At 36.7% G+C, this 23,459-nt stretch overlaps 1 protein-coding gene across 4 annotated transcripts; it reads right to left on the reverse strand.

The window, feature by feature from the left end:
* Positions 1–449: 449 nt before the first annotated feature.
* On the reverse strand, positions 450–23,447 carry LOC101246668 (protein MICRORCHIDIA 6-like). Of its 4 annotated transcripts, none has more exons than XM_069292516.1 (21): positions 23,314–23,443; positions 22,962–23,127; positions 21,983–22,329; positions 21,687–21,761; positions 21,537–21,571; positions 19,357–19,435; positions 19,153–19,242; positions 19,003–19,078; positions 16,961–17,039; positions 15,991–16,119; positions 14,184–14,282; positions 13,992–14,093; positions 13,750–13,896; positions 12,661–12,753; positions 7,174–7,225; positions 6,951–7,062; positions 6,410–6,720; positions 4,224–4,333; positions 3,196–3,269; positions 948–990; positions 450–844 (listed from the first exon to the last, which is right to left on the reverse strand). In XM_069292516.1, exons 3-21 carry the CDS (start codon positions 22,320–22,322, stop codon positions 734–736), a joined length of 2,157 nt encoding a protein of 718 aa, XP_069148617.1. In that variant the 5' UTR covers positions 22,323–22,329; positions 22,962–23,127; positions 23,314–23,443; the 3' UTR covers positions 450–733. The 4 variants fall into 4 exon arrangements, with proteins under 4 accessions (XP_069148617.1, XP_010312872.2, XP_010312871.2 ...); XM_010314570.4 differs by having other exon boundaries at positions 22,940–23,127; XM_010314569.4 differs by having other exon boundaries at positions 22,962–23,447.
* Positions 23,448–23,459: the final 12 nt, after the last annotated feature.

The following is a 23,459-nucleotide window of genomic DNA, read 5'->3' on the forward strand; positions in this document are numbered from 1 at the left end:
ATGAGACTTGACATGATAAATGAATGAAAATGACAAAACACATATGCCTAGATATCTCGTTACAAGTGTAGTGTCCCATCAAACTATGACAGGGAGATTTCTTTATTAGTGCTCCTGTAAGAAGGTGTCTATTAGTGCAAGACAAGGATCCAGGTAAAGTAGAATAAAATGATCTTTCTTTATATTATTCCCCCAAAAGTGGCATAATCTTTTGCACTTTATATGTAAAAGAAAAAGGAAACCTCTTGCCAACAAACTTGTCGAACCTCTTTACCTTCACTAGGTAGGTAGGGATATGGCTGCATATACGCCACCATCCCTAGACTCCACTCGTGTAATAAACCTGTCGTACCTTTGGGTTCTACAGTCACAAAGTCCAGTTTAACAGCTCAGTAATGATGGTAAAGAAGGCACCATTATTTCCCAATTAATTGATAAAGTAACCATAGTTGATTCCAGAAACACATGCATCTTCATATGAGTTAACTTGTAATATGAGTTACAAGTTCAAAAATATAAAAAGAAATGGTTATTTGGCCACAAAGATATCAATGGGACATACTCTAATCTATGATAACTTTGTTTCTACGTTCCATTTTGTTACATAAACGAAAGAAGAAAACAAGAATCATGGTAATATTCCGTCAGAACAGAGAAAGGAACAAGATTTTATCAACAGCTAAGATTAATTTTAATTTGGAGAGCTAACTGTAGTACAAGGACGGGCACTTCGTTAAATATAAACATCTTCTTCAGGTTTGACTTTGTCTAATAACCTTGATTCCACTAGCATATGTGCATAGGTACGTTGTGCTTCTTTCAGCTCCTTCCGAAGCTTATTAACCTGCAACAACCACATGAAAAAGACGTGATAATTTTCATTTTGAAATCAGGTCACTTTCAACTACTGACGAGTTAATAAAGGAGACAAGTTTACTTAAACACACCTTTGAATGAAGTTCTTCCTCTCTCTTCTCACATTCACAGCACCTGGGACAGGAACGAAGTAGTCTCACAAATATATTTTACGAATACACAATGGTGCTGCAAACACTTGTTTGACATAGTAATTGAATTTAATATTTTTCGTACGGGATAATACAAAAACTACACCCATCAACATGTTGCATTTTTCAACTACACACTTTAACTTGAGAAGTCCTATAACCCCTCCCTAAACTTGTCTGAAGTAGAATCATTACCCCTGAACAAAAAACATACTAAAATGGAACAATGCAAGTCATGCACTACACTTGTTCCAACTGAAAGAACTTCCTGCGCAAGTCATGCCTGAAGTCGGCAGCAAATTCTTGTTTCGAGGTCACCAACCCTTGCTTTCTCTCATTATTGAAAATGTGATTTCCCCCCCTCCTTTTTTCACTTATTTTTACCCTTATCTCTGGTCATCTTCTAAATTGATTTTTTACTATAACTGTCATCTATGTTGCTCGGATTCTTCAAAAATGTCAACGGGTGCGTGCCGGATTCGCCAAAAATAGTGTTTTTGAAGAATTCGAGACGGGTGTAGCATCAAAAGTGAAGAGTCACCGCAACTAAGATTGTCATCTGCTACACACTCCAATGTTCCAAAGATTTGAAAAGAAATCCTTAAAATCTATCAACTTTTCCGTGAAAAACATACCCAATATCCCATTTTTGACCGCGCAAACACAAACATTTCCGGTGAAAATATGGTCTGTAACTCTCAAATGCTTAGGACCTTGAATAGAGCTCTTCATGGTTGCCACACCCACTGCTTCTCAAGACGGTATTGTTTTTTGGTATGAACTATGAAGTGTGAAGGAATGGGTTTTCTTAACCAGTTACGGTATATAATGAACATGATTTCGGCGTTTTATGGAAAATGGGTCTCTTGGGAGTGGATTTTGTTTGGCCTTCGTGCTAAAGTACTCGTTGAGAAGTTAATATGTGCTTATGCCACATATTGGAATGTTATGCAAGTTTTAAAATAGGAATAGCTTTCCATATGATCTGTTGAAGACATAATTAAGTAAATAAAGTGTGTCTTCTCTAACAAAACTTAAGTTTTTTGATAAATATATTGCCGGATATAGCAGAGATCCTTAGGTTCAAGTCTCATCGCCACCCATCAACCTAAAAATCAAATTCCCATGCTCGGCTCATAAAAATAGAAAATCAAGCTCCCACGTGAGGGACGTGTTGAAAACATAATTAAGTAAATAAAATTGTGGTTTCTAAGAGTTTAAGCTAAGGTATAGATAACACACTTCATTTAGTCAAAGCATGTTTTGAAGTGGCTTGGTACATCACGTTTTCCTACTACTGTCTTGAACACCTCATTGCACAAGGCCTTCTCTTCTAACAATCTTTGCTCATCTACCTTCTCTTCTAACAATCTTTCGCTTATCTGCGGAAGTTGCTAGAGGAGAATTTCTAATAGGAATTATAGACTGGAAAAAAAAGAGGTCAAAATTACTGGAACGGGATTTGGAATACAAAGGTAGAGTGCAAAGACAGGACAAAACAGGGAAAAAGAGCTAGCACAAAAAGCTGAGTGTCTGTGCAATATGGAGAAAAATTTATCGAATTTGTATGAGTGAACAGGAATTTCCTTTGAAACTGAGTGTGTGTTTATTATTATTTTCTTCAAAAGAAGCTTTCCTGTGTGTTTGAGTAAGTGGGGTGTGAAGACATGAAGCTGGCACGTTGATCACTAGATGGAGGAGTGATAAAGCACAAGGTTGTCAGCTTTTTCTGACAAGTACTATCGATATATTTCTAACCGTAACCGAATTTTGAAAAAAGAGACAGGAGGAACATCAGTTTTTTTTGCCTTCATTTTTCAACTTTTCACAAACTCAGTGGAGGTGCATAGAATTTCTCATGATAGCGCTCAAGGGTGTAAAATTCTACTGCAGATAAACGTGAGGGTTATAGGTCGCCCAAGTTTAAATATGTAGTTCATAATTCAGCCAAAATTGAAGGGAAATTTATGTATTATCCCTATGCGATATAAATATACTTCTATTTCTACGTAAACACACTACCCCTTCATGGACCTCACAAGAAAGAGAGATGAGAAAAGAAAAGTTAAGTTGTCAGACTACAGAACGTGTTTGTCATCCTTGCATTTTCTTCTATATAACAAGATAAAAACACAATTTGGAAATCACATTATGAGAAGATGACAGACTCATTTATGAGTACACTTACTGTGCGCGGAGCTTTTCATTCTCTTGAATGAGATGGGCAGCCTCTTGATCTTGTGAGCCACTTGAAGTGAGAGTCTACAATGGTCAAAAGGCAGAGAAATTGAAAGGGAGAAGAAATAACACTAGAATACACTCATTATAAATGGCCATATCACTACGTCTCATTTTTGTTATCAATCTTAGCTCTGCAGGCAAGTAACTTATATGCAAGATAAGCGATTAAGGTCCATATTAAGATCTTTAAGAAAAGATCAAGGAAAAATACCTCATTAACCTGTAATTTACTATTATTTACAAATTCAAGACAACTTGGGTTCTGTTGGTACAAAGAGGAAAGTAGCTAAAAAAATTAAAACAAGCACTGAGCAATGCACCCTGAAGGAAAACACTCTTCTAGCACAATGTACAAGGTATTTCTTCTGGTCGTACTGTGGGTTTCTTTTTTAAACGAAAAAATCCCAAGGGCCAGTGGGACACAGTTCAAAATTCGGTGGAAATGTGCTTGTCCCTCTATCTTTCTCCACTTTAATACCAAGTTTTTTGCCAGCAATAAGTCTCACCACTAAAATACCGGACTTTTGCCTGCAACAAGCCTCAAGATCAAAGCCTTGGTGGGTTTTGACAAGTCAAAATAACGATAAAAAATAAAGATATACTCAATCGTTCATAAAAGAAATTACAAATAACACTTCAGTGATAGTCCCTCTTTATACGAATTAATAGGTCATTGTCAGCAGTTAAGCTACCTCTTAAACTTAACATGCCTTCTATGCATAACATGCAAACAATATGCTAAGTCTATTTATCCCTTCCTCAAGCTATAACGCACATCCAATATGCAATCAATTGTCAAAAGAAAATATTAGGTCTGACGAAGAACAGAGATGTGGTAATATGCCTAAGCGATTTCACAAGCCAATCCAAAAGTCAAAATATCACCCAGGAATAGTGATGTCATACTTTTTATGGATCCAACTCTATAAAACAGTCCTAGTGAAAGGAGAGGAGAGCACACTGAAGAAAACATACCAGAATTTCTTGACTTCGCTCACCACCAGTTAAATCAACTATTAGTCCAGCTGTCCGTTTCAAGTTTTCATGTTCTATTGGGTGATCAACTGCTTTCCTTTTTGAAGCTCCTGAGGTTCAAAGCAGACAACAATATTGTCAACGGTTGAAAAAGTTTTACATAGTATTCCTACTTTAAAAAGTAAAAGATGGTGATTCATCTAATTTCAAAAAGTAAATGATGGTGATTCATATATCCAAGCAGGCAACTGCACAAAATTGCATGAGTTTTGTGGGGATCACCACTACTGCATCATAACAGCATACCTAATGTAATCCCACAAATGGAGGTTGAGGATGGTAGAATGTACACAGACCCTACCCCTACCTCGTAGAGATAGAAGGTTGTTTCTGATAGATGCTCAACTTAAATAAAGAATTTCCAAACTGTTTGGAGAAGGGAAGACTGATATGAGAGCAATGACACAACACATTAATTATGTAAAATGGAGAGCATACAAACAAACATAAGAAAGAACGGTAACGACAATGAAATAGTGCGATAACCGAAGCATAAGAAACACGAGTGATAACAAAAATCGAATAACAAGAAACTACGAGAATAGTGCTAATACTACGTAAGAAAGAAGATCCAAGTACGACCACTAAGCTTATCCTGAAGGAAAGCGAGATAACAATCAACTACCAACAAACCTTCTACCATAATCCGTAACCTTTGAACTCTCCTATATAAGGTCATGTCCTGGATATATTCATTCCTAATCTTATCTCTCCTAGTACGCCCACACATCCACCTTAACATCCTCATCACCCCAACTTTCATCTTCTGGACATGAGAGTTCTTGACCGACCAACACTCTGCCCATACAACATAGTCAATCTAACCACCACACAGTAAAACTTACCTTTAAGTTTTGGCGGTACCTTTTTATCACATAAGTAATGACTTCCTAGCGTAATTAACACAACCTACAGAAATTCTGACAACAAAATAGGAAATCCATTGCAGATGCAATCATCTCACTTAGATAATTAACAAGGCATTATGATAACTCAATGGCAGGAAGTGAAGCCAAAGCATCAGTTAGTTACGAATGACAGTCAGCAAATGAAGCCAGAGTCCTGAATTTACAAGCCATGGTTGGGGTATGAAAGTAAGTAAATTGAGGAGCTCTGCAACCAACCACCATATGTTGGAACCTTAACTGAGTAGTCATGAAGAACTGGAGGACATTGGCGGAATATACTGCCACAAACACCAATATTTCCAACAGAGCCAACTTATGTGGCAGAGATATGTTCAGCAGTAATGAACCCTAGAAAATGTGTGTTCGACATCCACCACAGGATCTTTCCATCATTATTAGGCCTAAAACCCCAACACTAAATATGAGCAACGAAAATATATATTCACGATGTCTTCTTGAGCAGAGAGGGAAAGCCAAGACTTTCCCATCATGCTACTGGAGAGAAGGATTTTACATCCCTGATGACTCAAATCCCAAGTTCATATTAAGAGAATTGAAAATAGTTATGTTATTAAGAGAATCTATTATGTGATGGCAAGTTACTAAAAATAATCTAGAGAGAGAAGGACCTCCATCTCTCTAGAACTCCATTTAGCAACACTGTTCAATCTTCGAAATGACCTTCTATCGCTTTGACCAAACCAAACAAACATTCCATTGTAGCAGCCTTGTCATACCCTGCCACAGTAGATATGCTAGAAGCAGAAAAGTTCGATACAATAGGTTGAAAGAGAAGCCTCAATAAAATAAGTTAAGACTGCCTACATAGGAAAAAGAAAAGCTCCTTTCTGATTTTCAAGGCCGTTAAAAATCTTCTCAACCATAAAATAGCAAGCACAATAGAACTAGGATAACTCCCAAAGGTAACATTCCATTGTAGCAGCCATGTCATGCCTACCACAGTAGATATGCTAGAAGCAGAAAAGTTCAATACAATAGGTCGAGAGAGGAGCCTCAATAAAACAAGACTGCCTATATAGGAAAAAGAAAAGCTTTGTTCTGATTTTCAAGGCCATTAAAAATCTTCTCAACCATGAAATATCAAGCACAATAGAACTAGGATAACTCTCAAAGGTACATTAATTGATCAAGCACATAATTTTAGAGAGAAATATCCAATATAGAGGTGAGACATAGCTCTCTCAATCAATACATTACCTTGTTTAGAGTTATTTTGAAAGACTGGTGTTACAGTTCCCCGTACTGTAATGTTTGAACCAACCGCACCAGAGGAGTTTCCCAAGACAGCAGGTTTATATGACCCATGTTGTTGTCTAGATTCAGATGAAGCCTCAGAAGTTACAGTTCTCCTAACTGTAATGTTTGAACCAACCGCACCAGATGAGTTTCCCAAGACAATAGGTTTATATGACCCATGTTGTTGTCTAGATTCAGATGAAGCCTGAGGAGTTATCGGACCCTGAGGTCTTTTCTTTGGAAAGTAACCGAGGAGCCCGCAGTGATAATCCCTGTCAAAGGATGTGTGTTAAGTGAGGAAATATATAAACAGCTGACTATGAAGAATTCAAATCTGCCTTTGCCATCTAATTCCAAGGAAACATAGAAAATTGCAACTAAAAGCTTTTTAAATCAATCAATGCAGACAAGCTAAAAATCTACTCCTCCAATGCTTGCAAGTTACCTTCACCAATACAGAAACAATTCACTGACCCATTCTTAAATTCCAGTAATTGCTTACCAGTATTCCCATGTCATCTCCTTTAATCGTACTTCAAGCTTTTGAAAAAGAGGGGTTTTCTCGAAGTCCTGCTTATTATGGGTTGGCTGAATAAAGTTTGCTTCTAAAACACCTGGAGTGGAAGGAAATCGTCAAATAATCTCTGTAACCGGGTTAAGGGGAAAAGTGGCACAAGCATAAGTAACAGTGAAACAATAATAAGTGGTTTAGAGGCCTTCTTTACCAACAACTCCTCTGCCTCTACTATCAGAGTACCTCACAACATGCCAAAACGGCTGCAAAGTGATGATAAAAAAGATATAAGACTTTAGGTGTTAGGAAAAGGTATGTAAAGAATGTCTATCTATTGAATCCTTTCTTAGAAGAATAATCCATCAAAATTGTAGATAGGTTATTGCAAGCCCAGAAAGCAACTCTTACAGAATAGAGAAGGTAAAGCAAAGAAAATACCCGAAGAAGACAAGACATTTAAATTCTTGCATAGAACATATCTATAGTTAGTTTTTTAAAAGTTAGATTCACTTTCCACGAAGAAAAAGGTCAATAGTTTCACAGCCCCAACCTTCTTTCTAAACTTACACCATGAAGGAGAATTACGTAACATGACGATAACGAGTCCCCAAGTCCCAACTGATTTAACCCGAACAATAACAAGTACTCGAGTCTCAATCAATGCAATCAAGGATACCGTGAGGACTCCAAGATCCGTCCATATAATTCAGTTTTCAAACCTCACTAACTACTCAAGCATTTTGATGCAAGAACAAAATTGTATCCATAGGTTAGTTAAGTTTCAAGTTTCTTATAACTTATAAGTTATAATTCTATAAGGAAAATACAAAACATTAAAAAGAAGTCAAAACTCGGATTTATTGAAAATTAGAAGAAAAGCCCTTTTGCCAGAAGTAAAGAAAGAAGTAAGAAAAAACTCTCTGTGAAAGGAGGACTGAAATCTATAAATCAATTTACAATCTTTTTGACCATATACATCAAAGGCGCATGTATGGTTCTTAGAGGATACAATTATTTACCCTAATCAAACCACTTCATAAAGGTAGGCAAATAATGGATGCCATCCTCATGGCAACCAGTGTGTGGATTCTAGAACCAGAAGCAATGCTCCAGGGATTCTCTGCAAGCTGGATATACAGAAGGCATATGACCACCTGAATTGGCAGTATTTGTGGGAAACTCTTGATAAAAGAGGTTTTGGTGGTAGATGGCTAAGATGGATGAAATTCTGCATTGAAACTGTCAAATACTCAATTCTTATCAATGACTCCCCTACAGGCTTCTTCTCTGCTCAAAGAGGCCTATAGGTGACCCTCTATCACCTTTTCTATTCATCATTACAATGGAAGGGCTAAGTGATATACTGAAAACTGCTCGAGAGAAGCTTTGGTTAAAGGGATTCAAAATATTAAACAGCGTGGGATGTGAACAGGAGATCACCATTTATAATACACAGATGATACTCTCATATTTTGTGATGCCAATAAAGAACAACGCAGGATGCTGAGCCTGATTTTTATTCTCTTTGAATCTATATCAGGACTTCATATAAATTGGAACAAGAGCTTCTTATATCCATTTAATGTAGTTCCTGACCTATCCTCTCTAGCTAGGACCCTTGGTGGAAGAATTGGTGACCACCCTGCTACTCATCTAGGGATGCGTCTTGGAGCAAACAGCAGGTCTTTAGGTATTTGGAATGGGGTGATCGAAAAGAGTGAAAGAAGATTAGTGAATCGGCAGAGCTTATTAATAGTGTCTTGGACTCTATGCCTAGTTATATGATGTCCCTTTTTCCTATCCCTGATGGAGTATTGATAGATTGGATGCTCTAAGAAGGAACTTTCTATGAGAAGGCAACAGCGAGGAAAAAAAGCTTCACCTGGTTAAATGGGCAGCCTTGATTGGGAATAAACAAGTTGAAGGTCCAAGGGTGAGAAACTTGAAGACTCAAAACCAATGTCTATTAATAAAATGGCTCTGGAGACTAGCCTTCAATGAACAAGCTTTGTGGAAGAAGGTGATTCAGGCAAAATATGAAATGGAAGGTCATTGGTCAACTAGCATGGTGACCAACACTTGTGGAACTAGCCTTTGGAGAACCATAAGGAACCTATGGCCAAAACTTAGAGGGAATTGCAAAATCAAAATTGGAAATGGTGTGAAGGTCTCATTTTGGGAAGATAACTGGCTGGAACTAGGTCCCTTAAAAACACTTTTCCCTGATGTGTTCATCTTCAACCAACAAGAGAGGGCTACTGTGGCAGAGGTTTGGTCAAACCAAGGATGGAACCTAAGGTTTAGAAGACCTTTCAATGATTGGGAGATCCAGAGAGTAGTAGAATTCTAGAGAACTCTCGAACAATTCAGAGGAGGAAGCAACGTCCAAGACTGCCTGGAATGGAAGGATCACAAGTAAGGAAGATTCAGTGTCAAGGGGGCTTACAAAAAGTTCAACCCTTTCAATAACCAAAGTAATGGGTGGCCCTGGAAAATGATTCGGAAAGCCAAAATTCCATATAAAGTGTCTTGTTTTACTTGGCTATTAGCTAACCAGGCTGTTTTGACTCAGGAAAATCTCATGAAGAGGGGTATCCAGTTGAGCCCTAGATGTTTCCTATGTGAGGAAAAGGCTGAGACAGTGACTCACCTGTTTCTTCACTGTAAGGATTACCAACCAGCTGTGGGACCTTTTCATCAATAAAAAGGGATTGAATTGGGTGGAGAGTAACTCAAACCGAAGATATGGAGTAGCTATTCCAACATCTCTGGTCATAGGGAGAGATGGAAAATCATCCCAGCTTGTATTTGGTGGTCAACGTAGTAAGAAAGGAACCTTAGATGTCATTAGAACAAGAGCAACACTATTCAGAAGATGAAAATGATTGTCTTGTGTTGTTTCATTTTTGGTATAAACAAGAGTATATGGAAGATCTAGAATCAGTTATGAATATCTTAGGATCACTGTAATTTTTGTCATAGGATTGAAGATCTTCTGTTATACTCTCTTTAATCTCATGTTGTGGCAGGTTTTGATATTTTGGAAATAGAAATATAAATCTTTACCTTCTCAAAAAAAATGGATGGGTACTGAGAGCCTTAAAGATCTCTATCCAAACATGTTTGCTTCGGCTCAACATCAACAAAGCACTGTTGCTGAAATGTGGTCACAACAAGGATGGAATTTGGTCCTTAGAAGAAACTTGAATGACTGGGAATTCTTAGAATGATTGAACTTTTCAAGTTACTAGACAGTTTCCAAGGAGCACAAACAGGTGAGGATTGTAGGTTTATTTATGGTGCCATGGGCACAACAGAGGTATATACATGGTGAAGGAAGGATATAAACAAACAAGTCTTAATGATCACCAAGATTTCAAATGGTGTTGGAAGCATTTCTGAAGAATCAAACTGCCACACAAAGTGGCATGATTTACTTGGCTACTAGCCAATGAAGCAGTTTTGACACTGGACAATGAAGACCAATAGAGGTTTCTCTATGCAACAGATGCTCCCTATGTGGTAACGATCTCACTATGTGGTAAGGATACAGAGATAGTGAGACGCCTCTTTCTACACTGCGATTTCACTGACAAACTGTGGCAGATTTCCTTAATCTCAGAGGTATTTCTTTGGGTATGCCTAGTAAGATTGACGAGATTCTATTCGGTTGGGAGGAGGCTGGAGTTGGGGCTACAACCGAAGAAAGATGGAGGATGATCCCTGCTTGTATATGGTGGACTATATGGAGAAAGATTTCATTAAATATTGTTTCAAGTACCGAGTTAAATACATATGTTACTAGTGTCGAAAAAATTAACATCACATGAACCATATAGCATGAAGAATCAATTTCAAAAAAATTGATAGTTATAGGTGGTGCACCACTACAACATCAATTTCCAGATCTCCACAACCTTTGTATTCTTCAATAGCCACTGTTGCAGAGATGTGGACCGGACAAGGATGGAACCTAAACTTAAGAAGAAACCTGAACGATTGGGAAGTGGGAAGAGTAGCAACTTTTTACACCATTATGGCCAGCTTCAACAATCTATCTGAAGAAAGGGATAACATAGTATGGAAGAAAGAAAGGAACGGTATTTTCTCTGCGAACTCAGCCTATAGAGAATTGAATAAATCAAATCATAGGGAGGAAAACTGGCCATGGAAGATGATATGGAAGACCAAGATCCCAAACAAAGTTAATTACTTCATATGGCTGCTGGCTAAGGAATCAGTACTAACACATGACAACTTGAACAAAAGGAAATTTCAATTATGTTCAAGATGCTTCTTATGTGGGCAACAAGTGAAGACAATTAGACATCTCTTCTTGCACTGCAAATGGACGGAACAGCTTTGGAGGATGTTCATCAGCTTGAGAAAAATAAATTGGGTAAAACCAGGGAGCATCAGAGGAGTCCTTAACAGTTGGAATAGTGATGGTAATGCAGCAACAAAGGAGGAGAGATGGAAGATTGTCCCAGCATGCATATGTTGGACTGTATGGAAAGAGAGAAATCAGAGGGGTTTTGAAGACGAGCAGAATGGACTTCAGAGCTTTAAGATGAATTGTCTAGCGTTATTTTATTTTTGGTGTAAACAGAACATTTTAGTCCAAGCAGAAGATATCTGGGACGTTTTAGATTATTTGTAAGAAGCAGAGGTGATAGACGGCAATATGACTAGACTGTAATACCTTTTGAAGGGGACTACATATTTTGGATGTAGTCTACCTGTGATTATATAGATTAGTGTTACTATCCTCAAAAAATAGTGGAATGTTGTTACTGCAAGATGGATGTTTTTTTTTGAAAATGTATTACAGGAGGGTTGTTTTAAAGAGATTTGTCTGTAAAGATAGATTTATGATTAACTTATGCAAGTATTAATTATGCAGGCAACACAATGCACTAAATTATGTTGAAAACAAGGTTCAAAAGGTAACCCAACATTGTATTACTAAAGCAGAGTTTTACATAAGTGTTATAACTGATAACATCTTAGAAACGCAACCAAACATTCCAAAAAGTGTATTTTTCATGTATTTTCTCCCTACTCTCTCACCCCAATGTTAACAATATTTCTAAAACTCATATTCATCCTCTTCGACCTCCTCTCTATACAACACGCAACTCTCCTAGAGTTGATGCTAGCCCTATGCCCATACCAATATTCTACCCTTACCCCCTTTCCTCTATCCTTCAAATAATGGTTTCCTTCATTTGCTAATTTTCTAAAGACAACTTACAAACTGAGTCGAGACACTTTTTAATCAATAACTCTTGCTGCTAATGTATCTCCTCACCTCCGAATATTCTCCTACCCGTTGACAATGGTCCTCGTTTTTCCCATCAAAAGAACCACTACTAAAAACGGTGATCATAGGAACCCATTCAAGAAAAATGAAGTTTAGTGGTGATTGCCCACATAGATAAGATGGATGTGTAGTGAAATGGAGAAAATGTTCCACTTCTTGTATCAAATGCATATTCCTCTTCTTTTTTTGTGGTGTACATCTGTTATGTAACCTAACAAAGAAACTATCTCATGATCCGTCAATTCTCCTAAATATGAATTATTTGACTCTTATTCAGCTTACTTACAAGATTTAGAGATAAATACAAAAAAAAAAAAATCCCAGAAGTTCAAAGTCACAAATTTTTTAAATCATAAAGCAACAGAAGCTAGTCACCAGTATTAAACGATTTTTGTGGTAGACATTGAACCCATGAATATTCACAACTGGAGCTTCCTTTAGGAAGCCAATAGTAGTAATGACTGAACCCTGAAACCACCAAAACAAGGAAAACATTAAGAGAAGCTCTGGAAACACTGGAGCTTAAAATGTTAATATCAAACTTTAAGGATGCAAAAGTAATTTAATGGTCAAAGGTCAAGCATGCAGTTAGTAGACTACCTTGAGTAAAGGGAAATACACATGCTACAGTATGGAGCACTTAAAATATATGATGTCACAGTTGCTAACTCAAAATTTGAATGATTTTCCTCATATACCTCAACCTCTATGGCTATAATCAAGAAAGTTAAAGAACTGTAGATAGAAATATTGATACTTCAGCCAACTTTCTGTACATTTCTTAACAGACTTGACCCTTTTAGTTAATAAAACTATTACCTATTAAAAAATCTCTAAGTAAACTTTAATGTTCAGATCCATCTAATCAATGTGATGGTCTTCCACAATTCAAGCAAAGAAAGAAGTTCAGATCCAACTGATCAATGTGAAAAGGTGTTACAAGTGATTCCTCCCTCCCAAGTCCCAACGTACTCAACACACTTTCTGGCATTCAAAATTCCAATAATGATTTGAACTCTTTGAATAATATATTGCTCCAGATATAATTTCGCAAGTTCATATAGCAATCCAAATTTTAAGCGTCATACGATGTATTCTGATCAGACCAACTTGTCAAAAACTTGAAATATATAACCATGACTTTAAATAGTGAAAAATGAACTTCACACTTCTCCAAAGTAATGCATAATTTATGAAATAGTACTGTAATAATTAAATTGCAATTAGAAATGACTAATTTCATGCCAATATATAATAATGTCAATGTAAACCAACTTCTCAAGGTTGAGATTCAAAAAAAAAAAAACCACTTCTCTTTTGAATCACTAAAAGCACTGTTTGAAGTGCACAGTTATCTGAAACGCATGGCTTTGCAACGTGAAAAGGGGTGGAGTGTGCAAACAAATCATAATATCTATCCCACAATATACCACTCATATATTAAAGGCAAAATCTAGAACATACCTCTTTGAATCCAAGAGTTTGGGGCTTATACATGATAAATTCGGGGTACTTGAGATCCTTAGCGATGTTATGGAGTTCAACAACTCGTCCACGTAACAGAATACAGAAGTTGTCTGGGATCCGCAAGTACAACACTGATAAATATGCCTGTTCAGTATGGGAACACCAGGAAGATAATGACCAATAATCCTCTGAAATAAATATAGAAGTATCAAGGGGAAACTACTAGGAAGATAACTTACACGGAGTGAGTAACGAAGACGGTTCGCAAGATGCTGGTCAGTTACTTTAATACGAGAGGCATTGTTCTCATTATCGTTTGCCTCACCCGAAAGGCGAATATCCTGCAGTTACAGAAAAAAAAAAGATATCAAATAAAGCTATAAATGACACAAACAGAAATAAGAAATCCCATAAAGATAGTCAAGTCAAACCTCAGAATCTGCCTCAAAGTCGAGCTCCATTCTTCCTTCATCATTATACCACAAATTGTAGACAATCACCTTTGTACCATGATCACCAATGTCATCAAACTGCAAATAATATAAGGGAGGGAGCCAAAGTCGACATTCGTAAAAGTTCAGGAATAGCCTCACAGGATTGTAATGCAATACAGCAAGCTTTAATAGGAAAATAGGGAATTGCCAGGGAACACAGCTGAGAGCTATATTTGAATTGACAACATCAGAAGGAGCTGCTCAAGGCTTGGGAGTTAAATTAGAATGTTTGCAAACCCGTGTGAATTTGAAGTCTTTTTGACAACTTTCTGCCACTAAACCTGCTGCTAAGTCTCGAACATTGGAGCATATATATATTTTGAATACTATAGGTATTTGGCACGTTTTCTGACTGGTCCACAATATAAAAAATTGTGGTTAAGCCATATTACTCACCAAACTAGTGACTCACTCCTTGATAATGTTTTCTTTACAGAGACAGCAGTTGAAGCAGACAATGATTGAACTAGCTAGAGCGCACAAATTGACAGTTTCTGGTGAGCGCCACATTGGCTAGCATGAGCGAAGACATTATTTATTTATTATCTTACTTTGTTTAAAACTCTTAATAGTCACTCTTTAGTCGGTTTGTCAGTCAGGTTTCATAAGTCTTTGGTTATCGTAAGACTTAATGACTGATAATTGTGTTAAATTAGTTTGTCGTATTATGACAGTGGAACTACTATTGTGGTGTTGAAATTGGATGATCGATAAAGGTGACAGTTTGAATTGGGTCCGTTTGTTGTCTTATATAGCTGACAGGAATTTTCTGTTTTTGGATAGGTTACGGATACAAGGAAAACCCTGCGTGATGACATAGTTTGAATTGGGTCTGTTTGCTGTCTTATATAGGTGACAGGAACTTTTCTGTTTTTGGATAGGTTACGGATACAAGGAAAACCCTGTGTGATTTTTTGTAATTTCCAGTTAAAGTCTGCTTCAGGATCCTACCCCTTAGCGAGGGTCATGGCCCTAATTGGGTTGTCAAACTAGGTCTGTTCTATAGAGAAGCATACTTGTACTTGGCAAATAAGGAGATTGTTTCATCATTACTTCATTCAGGTGGTTAAAAGGGTGTGAAAAGAAGTGTCAAATAATATTTATCTATCAAAGTAATGCTGGAATTGTGCCTGTTCATCAGCATCACTGACAGATCAAAATATCAGCAGACAAAGCAGCATTAGCATTCTTTTTTGCCCGATAACCAAAAGATTGAAATTTTTAGCTTAAAAGCAGCATTAGCATTCTGAAATAACAATTTGAAGACATGTTAGAAACGAAATCCAATACCTTTATTGGAGAACCCAACAATCTTCCTGCTATGCAGACCTTACAGAATGAACAATTTGGAACGCAAGATTTGAAATACTATAAGCATTGGTTATTTGGTGGATAATTTGGACAGAAAAACACACCAAATTCTTTTTAAGGCAAACAGAGGAATATACGTAACCTAAACCAAAGATGTGAATTTTGCTAGCTTTTTGGTGCAACCTTGTACAATGATGTAGATTCCTAGATAGAAATGAACGAAGACTTCCATAAACTGTAACTTTGGACACCCTACCTAGTCTGCCTATACCTTCTATAAAATTCACCCTTATTAAAAAAAGTCCATGCCATTATATCTCGGGATCTTTTCGGGTACAATTAAATACTCAGCTATACTTCCAATTATGGCAACTAAAAGAAGACGAAAACCAACAGAAAGTAAGCAACAACCTTGAAGACAACGAAAACTTACTTGCTTAAGAAGCTCTGCCTCTGTAGCAAATGGAGACCAGCGCAACAACAACGAGAGGTTATTCCTAAAATGTTGTTCACCGTGTAATGAACTCCATTTTTTAGCTGCTGCACTGAACTCAAAGTCAAGCTGCATCACCAGAACGAATCTTTAAGGAAAACGAGCATGAATGTTGGAAGGAGAAAGAAAAAGCAAGAAAGTAAGCGGGAGTAACTGATGTTTGGATTACTATTATATAACATCTTATGATCACATGGGCCACATAAAAGAATGTTGGTAGTCATCCCCACCCCCACCCCACCACCCAAATTTACGAATATATCTTATTTTGTCCTCTTTCCTTTTTCTTTTGGGGAAATAGAAGGAGCTATGTAATGATAAGACATGCATATACAATTTTGGAGACCCAAAAATAAAGGTTTCTCATCACAAAACTCAAATAAATTAAAAAGGAAACCATTAGACAGGTAGAAGTCCACATCTAAGTCTTACTAATTAGTAATACAACACTAATATTTTTTTTTATGACAAGGGAAACCCGCAGCCGCTGCCCTTTGGGTGCGCACATGGTAAAAACCCCGCTCCTATGCAGGATTTCGACTTTGAGACCTCCAACATGGAAGTCCCAAGCGCAAACCACTCACGAAAAGCAAACTATAAAAAACATCTAACGGATATAAGGAAAAGGTACAATTTAATATATCTGCTAATAAATTTACACATTAAAACTACAGTAGTGGCAATATTGTTTTAATAGGGAAAAAGCACATATCCATCTGATTTTAGATGAAATAACAGGACTCTGATACATTGTTTGACTTATCGTATCATATCATATTAGTAAAAGAGGAACAAGATATTGTTGCTAAAAGGTCAAAGAGTGGTAAGAAACCACCATATCAAGGTTTGAGCTATTGAGGACTATTCAGACTCAAATTCACACTTAGACGGGAAAGGGAAAAAGGCTCACCAAAGGAACCACTATTTTGTCAAGGCCTGCTCGAGTCAGAAATGTCTGAGATAGAAGCCCAATGCTTTGTGTCAATTTCCTGGTCAAAATGGCAACACAAAATTAGAAGGGGTTATTCTGAGCATAGATCAGTAGCCTGGGTGAGCAATTGATATCACAAACGAAATAAAGCTTCCATGTCATCAAGTTAAAATTGTGTTTATTCTTTGTCTTTATTGCTCTGGGTGGGTGGGGAGAGTATGCCTAGAGATTTCAAGGCACTACCCTCCCTGAAGCTATACGCATAAGACAGATTGCAGATCATTCAGTACACAACTCTGTAAGAACAGGATGGTAGAGCAGCTTAAACGAAAAAGGTTCAACAAGCAAGGCAGTAATCAGTATGTGAAAAGAAACTGTTGTTACTTTTTCTACAGACAAAAAATATTATTGTCAATGGAAGGATCACAGAAATGCTCATTCGATATCTAAATTGTGAATCTCTAGAAGTATAATCAAGTAGGTCAAACAATGAGAATTTCTCTGTTCAACTGTATCTGTACATACTCCTCAAATGTAGAAATAAAGCCCCTCAAATAATATTTATAAGCAAAAACAACATTGATAACCCATAAAGATAACCAATAAATCCACAAGTTCATAACTTTGGCTAGATATAGTATTTATTTTTTATAGTAACGATTTTATCATTAGCATCTAGAGGATGTATGCAAAATTCAAAGGGATTGACTCCTGTCAATATGAGTAACATCTCTGAGATGACGTCTGCATTCCTAAGCAAAAAAATACGGAACTAATAATGTCCAAAAAATATATTAAGTGTTGACATAAGAACTTAAGCAAAGCATGTATCAGTTTATGGGTTTCAACAGAATCAATTAATAAACACGGCAAGTTGTTTTCTACAACAACAGCCCCTTTAGCAATTCAAAACGAGCTTATATTATATATTATCATCAGCATCTTGAGGATGCATGAAAAATACAAAGGAATTGATCCCTTGTCAATATGAGTAACATCTCAGAGATGATTTTTGCACTCCTAAGCAAAAAAATACGGAACTAACAATGTCCAAAATATATACTAAGAGGGTGTTTGGATGGCTTAGAAGTTGGTCAAACCTACTTTTAAGACAGTTTTTGTGTTTGGAAAAATAACTTGAAGTAGGTCAAGAAGTGTTTGGCAAGGTCAAAGATCACTTAAAATAAGTTTAAAATGTCTTAAAATAAGTATAAAATGTCTTAAAATAAGTTTAAAATGTAAAAGTAGGTCTCCCACTACTTTTTATTTTTTGAATTAGAAGTCGTTTAAGTTTGACTTTTTACTTTTTGACTTAAAACTACATTTTTTAAGCCAATCCAAACAAGCTCCAAGTGTTGACATAAGAACTTTAGCAAAGCATGTTTCAGTCTATGGGTTTCAACAGAATTAATTTTTAAGCACGGCAAGTTGTTTTCTACAACCACAGATACTTTGGCAATTTCAAAACAAGCTTATTCTACTCAAGCTCTGTCAGTCCAGTATATATATAAATATATGTATTCAGCCAATCTTAATCTGTTGAATGTTTCTCGTTCCCTCACGCCTCAACTCTCCAACTTTTGGGAGACGGAACCCACCTTAGAACTCCACCAGAATAAATTCTTCATTGCTCATGCAGTCATGCATAACATGCCTATTGCAGAGGAGTAACTTCTATAGGAGATTTTTCTAGAGTTTGGCATGACAATATATAAACTAAACAAAGATGTACACGATATTTACATACTATCTTGTTTGGACTCCACACCTATTTTTCCATTATCACCAAGAAGTTATCATGACCATGTTAGCCAGAATGAATCTACAAAATGATACTATGTCTTAGTCACAATTAGGCTGGGAGAGTCTCAAAAAAATACAAGCCAAAGAAATCATAAGAGACTCATTACAACTGCTAATACACTTGTAGTTATTTTTATCAGTGGAAAATGAAAAGAATAATCAAAATAAAACAGAGAACAACGAAAGATAAAACAGAAAGCACAAGAATACTACTGTACCTGTTCTTTTTGCAGCGGCTAAAGACAATAACATCTGCCCCAAGTCTCATTGAACTGGTCTTAAAACCATTTCCATCTAAAATGTTGAGAGTTAGGAATTATAACAAGACATGACGCAGAAAAAAAAATCATGATTATTAATATGCATACACTGTCCAATAGTTGAAGCTGACTTCTTATCTGAAAACCCAAAGCTCATACAACGACGTATGGCTTCTGGGTCCATTCCACCGCCATCATCTGAAACGGAGATTACAAAAATTCAGTATCTCATACAGCCATTTTCTTCAAACAAAACCAGACCAACCAAAGCCTTAGTATCAGGTGCTATTCACAAACAAAGAAATGGAATACCTTGAACCATTAAAGCTGAACTCCCGTTCCTTGGATTTGGTGTTTTATCTACAATAACAAAGGAGGCTCCATTTTGTATCTAACCAGTGAAAGAAACAAGGGTGCGACATAGAAAGGAAAATATTAGCATGATGGTTTGGACAAAAGGGTTACAGCATCTCAATATTGTTGAGACCATAAAAGGCACATTACCATTAGGGATCCAAAATAAACTTTATTCAGCAAAACAAACTAGACTCTTAGAGCAAACTTTTGAATATATACATATCCATGTCATTAAGTACACATCCAGATGCCAAGAATATGTCCCATAGAGTCTCATCCAACGTGTTACCCATTATAATTTCACTATCAGGTCAGCAAAGCATTTACATACTTTATTTGCATAGGGGTTACCAACCATATTATACATAGCATAAGACTTCTATATTAAGAGCGCCTCTAATACACTGTTAATTAAGAAAACAAGTTTTCCTATTTCACATGGTATCAGTGCCTTTGCGATCATGGTAGAAACTCAAGTAGCTACCGCTTCCGGCTGGTGGTACCGGCCAATGTGTGATGCACACCGACCTAACATTATCTTTTGTTGCTTCCTTGTGGTGCCGCCTAGCGACACTCTTCTCTTTGGCAATTAGTGTTGTTGTCTTTGGACGACTGTTAAAGCGTCCCTCCTCTATCTACGATAGCTAAGCACTGTTCATCTCTTGGGAACTGATGCTTCTATCATTTACATGACCAAGTGCCCTCATCTACAACAACTACATCTCAATCCCAAACAAGTTAGAACCGGCTACATGAATTCTCACTGATCAATGTCTTAACGTTGTTCTGCCAACTCAAGTTACGTTGATGTTTTAGAGATTGCAATACCATCTCTTTTCGGTGATTGAGAATAGATATGCAGATACCAACAATTTTCCAGAGGATAGAATTGTGATACCTCTTTTCTTTTAGGTGATGTGCACATGCAGCAAGATTTCGGCATCAATTTTCTATATTTTCAAAATAATTGAACTTAATTTGTTTTCCCCACTTTGAGTTTGAGGAGCATGTCAGATTTCAAGTGAATATGTGTCCAGATTCAAACGCGCTAGATTTTTTGTACTTGAATAAGTAAATCATATAGAGTGTTGCATATGATACTTAAGGATATTTTAATTATAAAATATTTACCTAGTTATTAGCGTATGGATTGTCTGCATACCATATTATATAAAACCTATTACTCCTATATAAGGAGCACCTCTTGTACGTTGTTAATTAAGTCACTTATAAGCTTTTCTACCTCACGTGTCCCCTTTTGTGATAAATAAGTTAGTGTTTACTAAGAACAAAAAGTGGAATCCCAGCATCAAGAAATAGCGTTACAGAAAAGAACTAGTTAGTGTATCCAGACATCTACACACAGGGATTTGCTATGTGCTTTAAAAACACACCAGAAAAATGTTCTTTATGTGTGGTAGTGAATATTCCTTTCCCAAAAATGCCTCTCTGTTCCATTCTTTCCAGATTGTCCAAATATGGCAGGTGGAAATATCTCCGCCATTATGCTCATACTTGCAGCACTCTAAGAAGTTCCCAGCATTTCAAGACTCAAAGCCTGCTTTTAACATTACCCTGTTATACCTATAGATCCTACTAGATGAGTAGTAAAAAGCACCATTTCACTAGAGTATAAAACTATAAATTTACAAGAGAATCGACTAATTAAGTCTATTTGAAAGGGAAGACTCCTCACCATCTCTATCTCTCCAGCTACCTCTACTTTTTTTCCTTCTCCTTAATATCTATCTATTGTTACCCTACTTTTTCCTGAACTACTGCTTCTTTAGCTTGCTATAACTTTTTCTTACTTTTCATGTATTATATTTACCATTCATTGTTCATAGTGACAATCTTCTCTCCATGTATTTCAGTTTTTGAAAATTTTCAGCTATCACCAATGACAATTATGTGTCCCTAATACAAGTATAGCCCGCCAAGAATGGAAGACAGCTTGTGCTACAAAAAAAACAGAAGAGCTAAAGACGGAGCTGCTATTGATTAAATCAGGAAGAAGATAACCTCAAGCGGACCTTAGTAGGCCCTTCTGCAGTCAAATTACTAATTTAAAGAAATTATTGACAGCTTAAACAATTGATTGAACAATAAAGAATAAGCTTGAAAAAGAGGCTTACCTCATCAACAGCATTGTCAAGGAGCTCTGCCAAGGCTTTAGACATCACAGAACAACAACGGTATGTTAACACTCCAGTAATAGCATTTGCAATAATCCTATTACCACACAAGAATATGGAAACGAAAAATGAATCAGCAATAGCACATACCACCAAATGCCCACTTATGGGAAGTGGCGTTTGAGTGAAGGAACTTCGGGTGAATGTGCAAGAAACTGGAGCCTTCTGTATAATGCCACAAATAAGATGACAACATACATATTAGATGCAAAACACATACTTGAATTACAGATAAAGAATTAAGCTATAAGGTGATATAGAAAGGTAGGCAAAGAAAAGATTGACCAACTACTCAAAACATCAGCACGCATGGTTTATGCATGGTAATGTGTTTGCTAAGAACAATTTTGAAAAAAGGAAAAAATGGGTACGTCAGTGCATAATACTTTTAAGGGTGGACTTGGTAGCATGCCCCTCATCATAATTTCCAGCTTTCCAGAACTGGCGAGATAGGGGTGCTGGACATATTTGTGATGTAGAACATAGGCTTGAATCATCTATCGGAGACTGATCTTGATCCAAGACGGAAGTTCTACTCTGTTCAGTAGCTGTAGAATCTTGCCTCCCACAGCTGCTTGAGGATTTTTTATATGGCAAGGAATCAGCTTCACAGCACTCCATTTGTGGAATTAAACTTTCAACCAATATAGGTTCCAACTTAACAGTCTCTATCTCCCCACCTCCAAGATTGTTACTACACAAGCCAACCATATTTGTAGAACTCATCCCCGGACTGATAAGAAATTAAACAAGGGAAAGTAAGTATACAACTAGATGCGCTAAAATGCGAGATAGAGAACTAGAGGGTCGAACATGAATAAAAATGACTGAAAGTACAATAGGAGGCCAGTAAAACAGGACGCAAGACTACGGATACTTGCATCTCCTAGAAATTTTTTGGCCCTAATGTCAGACTAATCAAATCTTGAAACGAGGTGCCAAATAGGTTGTCTGTTTTGCCTTGATTAAGCAAGGCTTCACATAGAGCACTACGGTGAGTGCCTCATTGCACATTGACTTTGTCTTGTCATTGCAAATTGATTTGTGTGAGAATGACACTAAACAATAAATACCTCACCTAATTGAATTCCTTTCGATTCTTTTTGTCTAATTTCAAGAATCCTAATTGAATTTCTTTCAATTCTTTTAGTCTAATTACAAATTCTTGAAAAGACTAAAGATTAGAACGTCATCCCAAACAAAAGTTTCAAAAAAATTCTTGACTGGGGACTTTTCTTGACACCCAAAATTCTTTTTAAACAAAATTAAACAAGAAAAATGCAAGGCTACACAACCATTCACCTTAATAATAATGACAACGAAACAAAACAGATAAACCAAACCTGATACAAGAATTCAAATTACCAGCCCTATCTGTTTCCCCACAACTGCTTCTTGCATCACTCTCCCCAAGAGTTTACTCTATCTCCACCCCCACTCCCACTAGGTCATCTTCTTGCATCCACATTCAACTTCTTGAATTGTATTTTCTCCTCTAAATGAGAAATAAATTAGCCCCTAAACGTTAATTCTGCAGAAACTTCAGAAATTAATAGTTTCAATTCCAATTAAAACAAATAAAAGAATAAGGGATCAAAGTTAGCAAATAAAAAATCGGAAAATATTCAAGAATCAGTAGTGAGAGAGAATCTGAAGCTGATTTCAAAAAATTGGTTACTGTGAATTCAAGCTTCTAAGAGCTAGGGCTGAAGATTACTGCAATAAAATTGTTGGAGAGGACGAGGGCCCGGTTTTTTTCTTTATTATATATTTTCGCTTTTTGAAGGAATAAACCGGGTTAAAAAATGAAGAGTCAGGTAGTTTAGCTTCACCAATCTGTCCTTTGCCTTTCTCTCTCCGCTC

Source organism: Solanum lycopersicum, chromosome 1 (genome assembly GCF_036512215.1).
Source record: "Solanum lycopersicum chromosome 1, SLM_r2.1".
Classification (NCBI taxonomy): domain Eukaryota; kingdom Viridiplantae; phylum Streptophyta; class Magnoliopsida; order Solanales; family Solanaceae; genus Solanum; species Solanum lycopersicum.